Source organism: Anneissia japonica, unplaced genomic scaffold (genome assembly GCF_011630105.1).
Source record: "Anneissia japonica isolate Jap-2015-1 unplaced genomic scaffold, ASM1163010v1 scaffold287852_len814684_cov197, whole genome shotgun sequence".
Classification (NCBI taxonomy): domain Eukaryota; kingdom Metazoa; phylum Echinodermata; class Crinoidea; order Comatulida; family Comatulidae; genus Anneissia; species Anneissia japonica.
Genome location: NW_022704998.1, coordinates 599,282 through 613,116, shown reverse-complemented (window position 1 = coordinate 613,116; position 13,835 = coordinate 599,282). Strand labels below are relative to the sequence as shown.

At 37.0% G+C, this 13,835-nt stretch overlaps 2 protein-coding genes across 4 annotated transcripts in view; one reads left to right on the top strand and one right to left on the bottom strand.

Annotated features, from left to right (window-relative positions):
• The first annotated feature begins 77 nt into the window (after positions 1-77).
• LOC117105157 (cubilin-like) lies at positions 78-10,587 on the top strand. Of its 3 annotated transcripts, XM_033246226.1 has the most exons (31): positions 78-442; positions 966-1,202; positions 1,299-1,467; positions 1,823-2,022; positions 2,150-2,312; positions 2,431-2,639; positions 2,732-2,900; positions 2,989-3,173; positions 3,279-3,462; positions 3,568-3,749; positions 3,839-4,013; positions 4,097-4,269; positions 4,359-4,524; positions 4,636-4,841; positions 4,932-5,094; positions 5,183-5,527; positions 5,767-5,945; positions 6,065-6,230; positions 6,329-6,477; positions 6,611-6,770; positions 6,863-7,065; positions 7,166-7,349; positions 7,444-7,634; positions 7,914-8,082; positions 8,335-8,516; positions 8,950-9,115; positions 9,199-9,389; positions 9,520-9,694; positions 9,786-9,997; positions 10,089-10,306; positions 10,367-10,587. In XM_033246226.1, the coding sequence occupies exons 1-31, from the start codon at positions 368-370 to the stop codon at positions 10,521-10,523; spliced, it is 5,703 nt and encodes a 1,900-aa protein (XP_033102117.1). In that variant the 5' UTR covers positions 78-367; the 3' UTR covers positions 10,524-10,587. The 3 variants fall into 3 exon arrangements, with proteins under 3 accessions (XP_033102117.1, XP_033102116.1, XP_033102118.1); XM_033246225.1 differs by having other exon boundaries at positions 80-442; positions 10,089-10,587; XM_033246227.1 differs by lacking the exons at positions 78-442; positions 966-1,202; positions 1,823-2,022 and having other exon boundaries at positions 1,304-1,467; positions 10,089-10,587.
• Positions 10,588-10,762: 175 nt separating this feature from the next.
• Positions 10,763-13,835, bottom strand: part of LOC117105158 (microfibril-associated glycoprotein 4-like) — a 6,296-nt gene continuing 3,223 nt past the window's right edge. The window contains exon 2 of the mRNA XM_033246228.1: positions 10,763-11,858. Coding sequence (XP_033102119.1) covers positions 11,161-11,858 — 698 coding nt within the window. The 3' untranslated portion in view covers positions 10,763-11,160. The remainder of the gene's footprint in view (positions 11,859-13,835) is intronic.

Genomic DNA, 13,835 nt, shown 5'->3' with positions numbered 1-13,835 from the left:
TATATATATATAGTAGGTCTATATGCATACCGTTCAAATATTATATCTTTTCTTTGCCACGTGAGTATCATATTTTTATGTCAAATAATAATTGAATTAATATAAATTTTGCACTCAGTTACAATTCATTTCGGCCTTTTCTTAATTATTTTATATTTATATGCAGGTCTACAGCATTTCAAAAGATATTTATGATATAGGCCAATAATAAAGAAATCCTGTTATTCATGGTCAAGTACAAGTCGCCATGAAAATACTTATATGCAAATTAATTCTATTACGTAGGCGGTAAGTATATAAGCGCTACAAGACAGTATTTCGGCAATTATCGATTTGCCTTCCACGTGGTTCGTTGTTTTTCCGAGTCATGGGAAATAGGAATGCTATCGCAGTCTGTATTTTGTCCTTCGTTTTTCTTCTTGAAGTATTTGCCGAGACTACGGTAAGCCTAGAATAAAATATATAGGGCTAAAAACACACTGGTAATATTCAAGCCGGATTGTGAGCAGTCAGCTATCCAACATTAAGGGCTGGATACCTATAACTTGGTCAATTTAGTTCGGTGAGGTTATACAGGCCTACTAAACTTGTTTGATTCGGCAATTTATAATGCGATATCTGTATTTAAAATAGATGTTCTGTACATGATTAAATATCCCAAGTATTTCCCACCGACGGAGCCAGAGATTTTCCGCCACGCCCACCTCCGCCCCACCATGGTTGGTGTAAATAAGTGGTAAACAATTGAGTTCCTTTCTTCCACTGCTGGATCGCCACTGAACTCGTGGGTGCACTTCCATTTTCTCCCTTTCCTCTCTTTAAATCAAATTTCTCCCTCTTTTATTTTTCGGCTTGACCGGCAGGAGGGTGGGGGCGGGGAGGATCCGCGCCTGTTTCCGACATTTAGAATAAGCAGAAACATTTATTTCACGCATTATATTAATTTTTTTTTTTTTTATTCCTAGAGACTTCATGTGGATAGACGTCAAAATGAAGGCGTAGTAATCATACCACCAAACTGTGACAGAGTTTTGGAAAGCGAAACGGGATGCATTACCTCTCCAAATTGGCCCAGGAAATCTGTTGATTTTAACGAATGTAAAATGGAGGTTAAGTTACAAGTAGATAAAAGAATTCTGCTCACTTTCAACAATTTTACACTCGAAGGGACAGATGTTTGTGACGAAAATAATTATGTACTGGTATGTAGCTGAATATTATTCGCCGGGTGATTCGGCAAAATTACCGTTTCGTACGTCTATTCATATAATACAGTATACATTAATATTTTTCTTCAGGTATCTAACGGTAAAAGCAGCCGACAAGACGTATATTGTGGAACATTTCATCCATTTACTTGGTTAACAGACTCTAATGAAGTATGGGTGACAATGAACGCTCTCACCAGTAAAGTCTTTAACAGATACAATGCTACATACCGTACCGTTGACAAGGCACCAAAAAATGGTTGGTTTAAAATACTAACATTTTTACTGAAGCAATGACCTGGCAATATTTTTGTGATGTTTCTATATTGCTCCTTGGTCTTGTTATTGTTGTATTTTTATAGGTGGAATTTCACCTAGGCATAATAGTCTCCCTGGTAACACTTTTTATGTCACTTTATAATTACCGAATCTGAATAAATAACTCATAATGACCAAATATGATGGCGTGGAAATTTCACAGTAAAAAGATTTTCTCTATATCTAAGCTCAATAAATAGGTTTACGTCGTGCGTATTGTAAAAGGAATTTTAATGTTATTGGCGTATCCTTAGCCCTTGTACCTAAAAATACACATACGAGTTTTTATCTTAAAGCCTGTAGCAGAGTACTTGTAGAAGAGATTGGAGTATACAGTAGCTCAGATATGTCGGACTTTCCTTATGAGTCATCGCATTTTGGCAATACGATACCAAATGGTGATACCTGCGAAGTTGTAATCCATGCACGCCCAGATGAACGGGTTTCAATCTCATTTAGGCAACTCGCAATTCCAAATTGTCAGAACCCGTTAAAGGCAAGAAATTCAGTATTTACAAAATGATTATTATGCAGTGTACAAAGCACAAGTACTTCAATTAGTATCATCATTACCGGTATTATTGTGTACTATACTATAATATATACTTTTTATTTATTTCAAGATTAAAGATTTGCTCACAGATCGGACAAAAAATATATGCGGAGAGCACGAATCTGTATCTTTTACATCTGATGCTAACGAAGTCGTTATAACTTATGACAAGACTGATTTGAGAAACGTAGTGGAATTTGATTACGAGTTTATTACACGCCCACTCGACGAAAGTAAGTTCCAGCAGCCAATTACACAAAGTTAAGTAACACACATAAGCCTACCGCAAGATTAGAATGAAGATAGTGGAACTTTATCTCTTGTGCACTAAACAACTAAATTTTCTTGCAGGCTGTAGTAAACTAGTACTGGGTCTTCCTGAAAATGGCCTCGTAGTAACGACACCAAATTTTCCACATCCATATCCTAGTAACCTTGAATGTCAATACATCTTTCATACATCATTTGATAAAGTGATCTCATTAAATGTCTCCGAATTTATTTTGCAACCGCCAAAAAAGACGCATCATGGAGAAATTTGTTTGGATGATTACATACAGGTAGGGCCAATAACCTAATTTCTTTAATCAGTCGTGTACACGAAAGCGAGTTATTATAACATTTAACATTCAATAATTTTGTGCTCCTTTAGATCCGAGACCTTTCAACGAACCAGATTTCCCAACTTTGCGGCAGTTATCACAACTTTTCCTGGACGTCCCATAGTAACGAAGTGCTATTGACGATAAAAACAGACAACCTACTTGATTACACGGGCATTAAACTTGTTGCAAAGTCTATAATTAGACTCCCAGATCCAGGTATTGTATACATTTAATTGGATTTGCTAAAATGCTAGACATCCAGCTAATAATTCATATGTAACTCCCGTCTTCAAAACATTTTTAGATTGTATGACCATAACCAGACATGGAGATTCATTCGTTTTGACATCTTTGAAGTTTCCTTCAAACTATCCATCGGGAGCATCATGTACGCTTTTATTTCAAGAACTACCAGATAAATATGTAATTTTTGACTTCGAAAAATTTGACCTAGAAGATACACAGGGATGCGAGGGGGATTATGTGCAGGTGAGTGTATGGATAGGTGTATTTTGATAGTGAACCCATCCCACATCTACTTGACAGTCGGACCTGAAAATCTCAAATTGATACAACTTTTTCTATCCTTTAAAGTTCATAAGTTCCACTTCAGGATCCCTTTCTGACAAACTATGTGGAAAAAAGGAACCGTTTACGTTGACATCAGATTCAAATGAGGTATCGATTGAATTCAAAACTGATGCTAGAAACCAAAAATCTGGATTTAAAGCAATTTGTTCAATAATCAACAGACCAACAAGAACACCCGAAAACACAGGTAGGTCCGACCTAATGCAATAATAAACGTATACGAGTAATATATACAGTAATTATATTAGACCTATTTTAGCAATATACTACATGGCATATTATATATTTACAGAATGTAGTACGAATCTGCACCAGAAATCTGGACGCATCCAACTGCCTGTAAATCCGGATTGGCCACCTGTCCGTGGATCGGATTGTCTGATCGTTATTCACGCAGATCCGGACGAGAGAATTAGACTGAAATTTGTCAGCTTCGTGGTTTCCGACCAAGACTCTGATAAGGATTTCGTAGAGGTACTGCCTTTTCCTAAAATACCAACTCAAAAACAGTTTCTTCGTAGAATTTCAAAATTGTAACTGTACCGCAATACTTCCTTCCACAGATTCACGATATATCATTGAAAGGAGAAACTAACAAGGCAACATACACCGGACATTTGAATCCATTCTCTTGGACGAGCATCCGGAATGAGCTAGCGATATATGTTCGTGATGAACATGAGATTTCCTCGGTTTCCTTCATTGCCGATTATGAAACATTACCAAGATCTGAAGATGGTAGGCCTTAATAGTATTTGATTTGTTCCATAGGAGTGGCCATTTAGTAAACCCTTTATAAACGTGTGTTTCTTCTCTTCTAGGCTGTGAAAAACTGTTTACAAAGAGATCGGGAACGATTGAATGGCCGTTTAACGGTGAAAGTAAAGCCAGTCATTGCGATGTACTTATTCGCAGCGATCCAAATGAACAAATTCTGTTTACGTTCCATAAATTTACCATGGAAAAGGGACTTTGTCCTGAGCATTCAATGACCGTAAGTTTCTTACAAATATAGGTCTTAATATACCGTCAATTATTCCATGGAGATATGATTAAATGAACTATATAATGCTTTTCTCTCAGATACAAGACGTATCAACACAACGTCAAGACAAATTTTGTTCAACCACATGGCTGTTCTCCTGGTTAAGCGAATCCAACGAAGTTAGCATAGACTTCCGACGAAATCCGAAGGTATTCGCTGAAGTCAGTGCAACCTACCGCTTCATTCCACGCCCTAAACTATCAGGCAAGGTTACCTCATTACATAATACAGTATACCAACTGCTAATACTATTGCAGTTTCAATGATAGTTTTTAAATGGAAGTAAAATTAAATGAGCGTTATATTATTTTACAGCTTTCAATCAATTCCTAACTTCACCAGAGGGAATAATTTCATCTCTTGAACACAATCGAGATGAAATTATTGGAAAGAACTGCACAGTATACATTCAAACAACTCCAGAGCATAGTGTTGTGGTTTCGTTAACAGACTTTCTAATTGGGGAAAAGCAAGACAAGAATCGTCAGTCAATCACGTGTACGGGGGAGAAATTTTTGGAGGCAAGTTTTTGGCGGATTTTTTTTAACGAATTAGTTTGTAAATTTCTAAACTTAAAAAATATTTTCAACAAAAATTTCTTTAATTCCTAGGTGAAGGATTTGACCACTGGTCGCACTAATGTTTATTGCGGTGAATTTGATTTGTTTACTTGGACATCTGATCAGAACCTTGTTGCCATCACTTTCCACATTAGCATTTACCCAACCTATAATGTATTCAGATCTACATACAAGTCAATTCCACGTATTGCAGGTAATGTACGCACTTCAATTAGTTAGTTATTTTGGTTATCGACAATTATCTAATATCGTAATCTGTTCTACCTAAAATTGTTTTCCAGGGTGTGATCATCGTGTTATAAAACCGACGGGAACTATTACATCATCGAATTTTCCACTTCCATATTCCGCCAACAGTGAATGCCGCCATATTGTGCACTCAGAACCTGGAAATCTTGTAACACTCAATTTCACAAATTTTGATGTACAACCCTGTGGCAACGACTACGTTGAGTTGATAGACATGGGCAGTGGACGCGTCGAAACACTTTGCGGATCGTATCCGCTTTTTTCTTGGACATCGGATACAAATGAAGTTTCGATAAGACTACACGGCCGTCAGAAGTCCATCGGTGCAAGTGGGTTTAGAACAACATACCAACACGTACAACGCCCTCTTGTCAGTGGTAAGTTCCTTTTCATGCATTATTTACATCTAAAAAGATGTAGGCCTACAAGATGATTTATTGTAGTTTCGATAAGACTACACGGCCGTCAGAGGTCCATCGGTGCAAGTGGGTTTAGAACAACATACCAACACGTACAATGCCCTCTTGTCAGTGGTAAGTTCCTTTCCATGCATTATTTACATCTAAAAAGATGATTTAATTGTAAACTTAAACCGGGTGTTTTTTTTTCTTCCAAGAATGTTACGTGCGACTAAACGACTCGCAAAATACACAGTTTACATTGCCAAAGTTCGTTGTGAAGGATGCTGAACATGTTGAATGCCAATTCTACATTAAAACTAAACCCTCAGAGAGAATTCAATTAACCGTCGAAGACATAGATGAAGTGTTCAATTGTTCGGACAGTGGTCTTGAGGTTAGTACGTCATCTTTATTCAGCATTAAGCCGTAACGCCCTGATCCTCATGAAATAGCATAGCGCTATAGAATCTCAGCACTATAACACTTATTATAGGCCTAAATATTTCTTTAAAGGTAACAGACGTAGCAACTACAAGAACAAACAAGTACTGCGCTATATCGCACTCATTTTCCTGGACAGCTGATACAAATGAGCTGAAACTACGTGTATTTGCCAGCAAGGATCAACTGCCACAGCTATTAGCAAAATGGAAACCAATTGTCCGAGTTGGAATTCTAGGTACATAATAACCATTACCTGTCAATAAATCGTGCACAGTTCAAACCAATCATACGCGTAATCATGCGACACATGCATTTTTTTACTCTCCCTATTAGGTGTTTGGGATGCTGAAAGCGCCGAGGTTGTCTTAGATGGAACAGACACTTATCAACTTATCATTCGTACTCTTCCAAATTATCGTCTGGTCGTTAATTACCTTCATGAACACGCCGACAACCATGATTGCGACGCCGAAAGAATCACCGTGAGTTTAACGCATTATTTCAGTTAGGCCTAACCATAAAATAATTAAACTAGACATTTTTAATTTTTTTTTTACATTTTACTATAGACTAAATTACGTGAATAAATCTATTCATGACCGCTTGTTGTTCTAGATCACCGATTCAACCACACTACGTACATACACCGACTGTGACTTCTTCAATGGGATTATGTCATGGGTGTCTGACGGCAATGAGGCGACCATAGATATCAAACAGGATGACCACACTTCTAAGATACATTACATCTCGGTTTTGAAAGCACCGCCTTCAGGCAAGTCTCTCTGTTTTTAAAGTTTCATCAAATTTAATATTCAAATTGTATTTATGATTGGATCTAAAAAGTTTTGAACTGATTTTTTACAGAATGCAACAAAGTGTTGGTGACGAATTCTAACTTAGATGTTAATTCAAACTTGGAAACGTCGCATTACCCAGATATGTATGACAACAACGATGATTGCGATATGGTCATTCAAACCAGGTCGGATTCCCGCATCCAAATCGTCTTTGAAAAATTCTGGCTGGAACAAGAAAACTCTATGGGATGCCACAATGATTTCTTAAACGTAAGTATGTCACAACATAATGAACCTCCCCTCCCTCTAAATATTATCCTTCTAGCATTAGGATTACACTAATCGGTACATTTTCAAATATTCTGTGCAGATGACAGATACATCGGTTGGATTTCAATATGATCACTCGGAACGCATCTGTAATCGTCACGAACCATTTTCTTGGACATCCGAAGGGAATTCTTTATTATTGCGATTTCATACAGATAGCAGCATTGCCCACACTGGTTATCTGGCAAAATACAATATTCTAGAGAGGCCGATTCCATCAACTCGTAAGTTTAAAGAGATTTCAATTTTGCGGAATACTTCTGCAAGTCATGATATAGGCCTACCTAATTAGTATTAAGGGAAATATTTTCTTTTCAGACTGCAATCAAACTTACCTAGGTGCCAACGGTCTCATCCAATCACCAAATGTAGCAGAAAGACTTCCACAGTACCAAAATAATCAGCTTTGCTTGTACTTTCTCAAAGGAAAAGTAGGCGAGAAAATAGTTATAGACTTTAAATTTTTTGATGTGGAATTGCAAACCCCGTGTGAACGCGACTATCTGAAGGTAAATTGTAGAACAATGTTGGTGTACATGTGTATATATGAATATATTAGGCCTATTTATATATATTTCTCAAGTCAACATTTGGCTTATCGTGTGTTCTTATTACCGTACGCAGTATAAACACACGGGGCACATCTTCATATATAGTATATATAGTGTGTATATATATAACATCTGTAGGCCTAAACAATTTAAAATCTAAAAAAAATAACCAAATGTCGTCTGTAGGCCTAACATGTTAACAATTTGAAAGCAGTACTTTTTCTTTTATCATTCTAGATTGAGGACATTGCTACGGGAAAGACAAACATTATTTGTGGCCAACATGAGAACTTGATATGGGAATCCGAAAGTAATGAGGTCAACATCACTTTTGTAACAGACGGAAGTCGTGTTTTTAACGGCTTTGATGCATCTTATAAAATGGAAAATTTAACCCGAACATCGTGTAAGTAATTTTTTAAAATAAAATAACCGAAATTCAATCGCTCTTTGCACACTCATGGGAAGATCTTGGGGGCGGCCTTATTTTGGAACCCCTAGGGTCTCGATCAGCCCAACTTTCCCTCCCCTGTTTGGGGTCCCTTTTGGACATCTCTGGATCCTCCCCTGCACTCAACCATCAAGCCGGTCTCCTTGTGGAACCAAAATGATATAGTTATTCAACGTTAATTATATTTCTGTTTTCTTTACTAAACAGACTGCGACGTCACACTTCTGGAGACCACTGGTACATTCAATTCGCCAAGTTACCCAGCCAAATATGCTAATGATCTTGACTGCACATACACTATTATTGCGGATCCTCACCACACCATTGAAGTAAAATTCGAATACTTCGATGTTGAGGCTAGTCCGCACTGTACAAATGATTACGTTGAGGCGAGTCCGAATTGTTTATTTTCTTTTAAATCAAAGAGGTCATAGGATTAGATTGAATTTATTTGTTGGATCAGTGGATCCTTGTGGTGATTGGTCAGTACATCGGGAGACAATCCCTTAGGCCTACTGTTACCGAAGAGTTACTGCGTTCTTTGCATGGGCCATAATGTACACGGAACCAACGGCTTAAACGTCTCACCTTATCTTAACTTGCTTTGCCTTCCGTCTGACATACAAGAAGAGCAGCGATGGGAATTGAACCGGGCACCAAGGGATCTCTACGGTTCAGTGCACACAGTTTGACTACCACCAGTTTAGCCTACTTAGCTAAGCTGCTCTCCTAAATATATTCATTTTCAAGTCGTATACATTGCAGTTTTGATTTGTCAAAACTTATATTATTATAAAACTATATTATTATATTATTTTACAGCTATCAAGCTCTGGAGAAGGAACCAGCCAACACTTTTGTGATAGGAAAGGGGTATTTAAATGGAACTCTACGACCAATCGTGCAGTCATCAGGTTGCATACCGATCACATTGTCACAAAAACTGGATTCCTCGCAACATATAAAACTCGCCTCATATTGAATGATGGTAATTTAATATAATATATTTTATATACAAGTTTATTTAATTCAATTGCATGTGCTAGTAATTTCTTTCTGTTTTATCTGTAGTCGCTCAATGCTCAGAAGATTTAAAAGGACCATATGGAATGTTTGAGACGCCAGATTACCCTTCTAGTTACGGAAATAATTTAGATTGCTCTTACTCAATCACCGTTAATCCACTAAAAGTTGTGAGGGTTGATTTTCTGGATTTTGAACTAGAAGAGCCGCGATTTAACTACTGTTCTGATTTTGTAAAGGTGAGGGCTAGCGAATCCATTATCAATTCAATACCGTAGAATAGACAATGCAAGTACTTTTAAAAATTTATCATCGTATCTCTTTAAGGAAGTAAATACTTTGAATCTCATTTATTCTTCATTTTGACAGCTGCCGTACAACTCGAATGATGAGGTTACGCTATGTGGCCAACTAGACCAACATGTTTACGTCTTAAACGATCACAAAGTAGTCGTCCACTTCCATTCAGATGGCAGCAACACGTATCGTGGGTTTAAAGCTTATTACACGGAGATAGATCCACCACCAGAGAGTCCATCAATAGGTAATAACCATTATACAAACATTCAAGAAAATACATGTAAATACATGTATCATCCAGTAAAATACATTTATTACGTCCGTTTATTTTACAGTTACTCCAACGCAACCACCATTCTGCAACCTCGAAGCTGGTAAATTAACTGAACACTACGGGGTGATACATAGTCCAAACTTTCCCTTGTACTATCCAGATAACGAGTTATGCCGAACGAATATAGAGACGAAGAAAAACACCCATATTGTAATTACAATTCGTTTCATGGACATCGAAAACTATCAACTTTGTGAATGGGATTCACTTCAGGTAATGGTAGCGACATAGGTTTACATGTATTCGGATTTATTCTCATAAAGGGATCCCAATAATAAAATTATATTTATATGCGTTCTTTCAGATTTTCGATGAAGTGTCCGGTCGTAGCAGTGAAAAACTTTGTGGGTCCCTTGATGCTCCTTTCATTTGGGAATCTGACAGCAACCGCGTGAAATTGGTGTTCAGAAGTGACGATATTCTAGCCCGAACTGGGTACTACGGAACCTATCAAGCTATAGAAAATTCTGAAACTCCTCCCGTAGGCATCGATAAGAATAAACCTGAAAAAGTGCCGGAAAAATTGCCGGAAAAATTGCCTCAAAAACCGCCTCAAAAACCACCTCAAAAACCACCTCAAAAACCACCTCATAAACCACCTCATAAACCACCTCAAAAACCACCTCCAAAATTAAGCGATCAAGAGTTGGACAATAACAATTTAGGAGACACTCATTTAGGGAATGGTGGATATTATGAAGGGCCATTTGGAGGTTTTGGTGGATTTGGAGGCAGATAATTGTATTCCGAAGTAAATAATCTATATTATTTATGCAAAATAAAAAATATATATACAAGAGTAATTCTTTGTCGTGTATTTTTGTGTTCCTGGTTCTTTCACTGGACTTATCTGGAAAAAAACTTCAAATGTAGATAACATCCCTTCCACAACATCATTTCCACGCAAATGTGATGCAATTCGTCAACATTCTAGCATTTACAAATTGTCATTCATTTTGCTAATACTACATGACATTGAATATTCATAATTTTATTTTCACATTTTAACAACAATCAATGAAAAAAAAATCAACGTATATAGCATTGGACGATGATTACAGATGATGAAGACTGTGAATAACAAATTATGATTCATGCACACCATAGCATTAAAAGAAAAAAGGCAGGAAGATAGGGTGTACGCATATATACATAATACATAATCATTTCGATTTCAAGTCCATATTATCTGGAAAGAGACTGCCCCAGAATGGGGTGTATTAAACCACTAGTACGCTACAGTTACTAGTTGCAATACTGATTACAGACTCTACTGGAGGGCATAATATGAATGAAACTCGAAACATAAATTCTACATTTATAGGCCTAAATATATCATCGGCAGAACTGTATAACAGCGTCAGTAGTATAGAATTTCAGTAGGCGATTGGTCGCACTTTCATTTCTGTTACTTTCAGCGAATAAAAATTGCGACCGGTAGAAGAAGCGCTGCTTCCGCCCTTCCATTCGATACCGTTATCACGACTGGCGGTATATCTGTCCGAATGATAGTATTTACCATTAAGGTTACATTCATCGCAGGACTTAAACCACCATCCGCCACTGTGCAGTGCCGCACAATTTGCTGATGAACTGTAGTCATTGTCTCGATCAAAAGTAGAAAATCGCTGTTTCTTATGATACGTTAATCTGTCTAGTGCGGTTCCACTGAGGTAAGTTCCAAAGTCTAAGCGGTAGTTGTCGCCCTCTTCTTCGATATTAAAGTTTGAGTACTTTGCGTAGGTTTTAGAATCATGCCAGTCCTCCATATCAATACGTAGGGTGTAAAGACCTTGTCTTGTCAGATAATGTAGGTAGTCGTTCCCAAGCCAATGCTCTCCCAATGAAGTCCCAAAACCTTCTTTGTAGTTTTGCCAAGTTCTGTTAAAGACAACTGAACCATCCACACGGCGTTGAAAGACTGTCCAACCTCCACCATCGGTAAACATATCGCAATAAACACGGAACCGACTGTGGTAACCTCTGGGTTTGATGTAATATGGTCCACTGTTTGCTTTTGGGTTGCGTTGTTTGACCTCCGCACAATCTACAGGTGCTGGAAATTCGGGGCATTCTGTAAAAATAATAGATTAAATTATCTAGCAAAGTGGCAAATTTGATTGTGAACGATTGCTGTTAATGTTACATTATACATTAGCCCATTATATTATGCCCTTCATAATTGTGATACTAATATCCTCTTGCACATAACGATGAAATTGAGCTGACGCTTCGATTCCCGCGAAAAAATTCGCCTGGTTGAAAACGGCCTTTACATAATTCATACATGGTTATATGTATTTAAAAAAGTATCTACAACACGCCTGACTGCCCTCATTGTGTGCACACAAAGAAACGTTAAAAAAGTACTAACCACGTGATAGGGGCGCCCTATTAGAATTCGAACAGTTCGCTCGAAATTCGTCTTTTAAAGGATACGCCCCTTCGTGGCAGTACTTTTTGAAATAGGATTGCGCTCCAAAGAAACCACGACAGTTGGAACTCTTCCAAATTCTATACTCTTTGGTATAAATAGCAACTTTTGAAATGTTTATGGAGAAGTCAAAAGTGGTTCCACTCATAAAATAATTCGGTTCTGTTCAGAGAAATACGACATAGCCAAGCAAGAGTATCATAAATATATTAGACGAAAGATATATGTAGGCCTACCTCTTGTTTCAATAAAAAAAAAAACAACTGTAAACTTAGGCAATATTAATAATAAGACAACGACGGTCTTTCCCCAGGTTACCGTACTGGTACGGTTTTTTTCACAGGGTTCCAGATACACATTGATATGCTGGAAGACGTCTACTTAACTCAAAACTTCCACCCATTAACTGTCACACCTTTTTGTCAATGAAGTTTAAAAGTTTTGAAGTTTGTTTATATTTAAAACATATTAACAACATTGATTATGGGCAAGAAAAAAAAAATAAAGGGAAAATTGCTCTGTATACAAAAGTACTGTACAAAAACAAATTCTACGTGGTTACTTATTTTGTTTCTTGTAATTACTGCTGCGATGCATTATGGGAATAAATTTGGATGCCAATGCAAGTACAGTGATTGGAGAAAAGCCTACATAAAAAACCCCAATTTTATAAGTTCTAGTGAAGGCCATTTAACGAAACGTTGCCAGTTTTTGAATATTATTTATAACGTTGAATAATGCAGGGACCATTATGTAAACATAAATCTGGCGCCAGGAAGAATACTTTACAATGCATTTGCAATCCAATAAAAAAGCGTTGATTTTTATTGGATTGATTTTCCAGGATGTAATGAATAATTAACAGAAATTATGTATATGAAGTTCAGTCGTAATTGCAGTGGGTTTTATATNNACGGGGGTTTTTTTTTCCCCCCCCCCCCCCCCCCCGTCTATCCAGTACAGCGCCGTGAGTGACACGGTTGACTTTTTCAATTTAATAAATTTCATAAAACAGAAAAAAATACAATTGAAAACGGTGAAGAGACGGGCTTCCAAAAGAAGTAAACCGAATTACTTTTGAAGTTGGTCTCTCTGAACACCGCTTCAGACAAACAACATTTAACAAAATTCTCTATTAAAATATGGTATACCTTAAAAAATGTTAATGACACCAGTAGTGGTGTTGGCGCTTTTCCGAAAAAGTGCAGACAAGTATTATTTATGTTAATGACATGCATTAAAGAATTGCATTTAATGCTAAGCATTGCTTTCCAAATATATATCATTAATGGAGAATGGTTACCACAAGCTAATATATGTTAGCCACCCACGATAATGCATGCATAGTAAAATCAGATGATATAAGGACAGAATTTTTTTTATTGGACTATTATTATAAATAGCCCATATTTGACCTAATTGAAACTTCATAAGCAGTGTTTGCACTGTGAACATTTAATTCAAAATTCTTGTGCATCCTTTGTCCAACGTCGATTTTTTGGGTTGTGCAATTCTGGTGTTTTCTTCCCTTATGTGATTTTTATTTCGCTGTTTGTATTTTAAACTGTAATGATTTCTTTCTTTTCTTGTGTAGTTTAACTAATGTTAGTGCAAAAT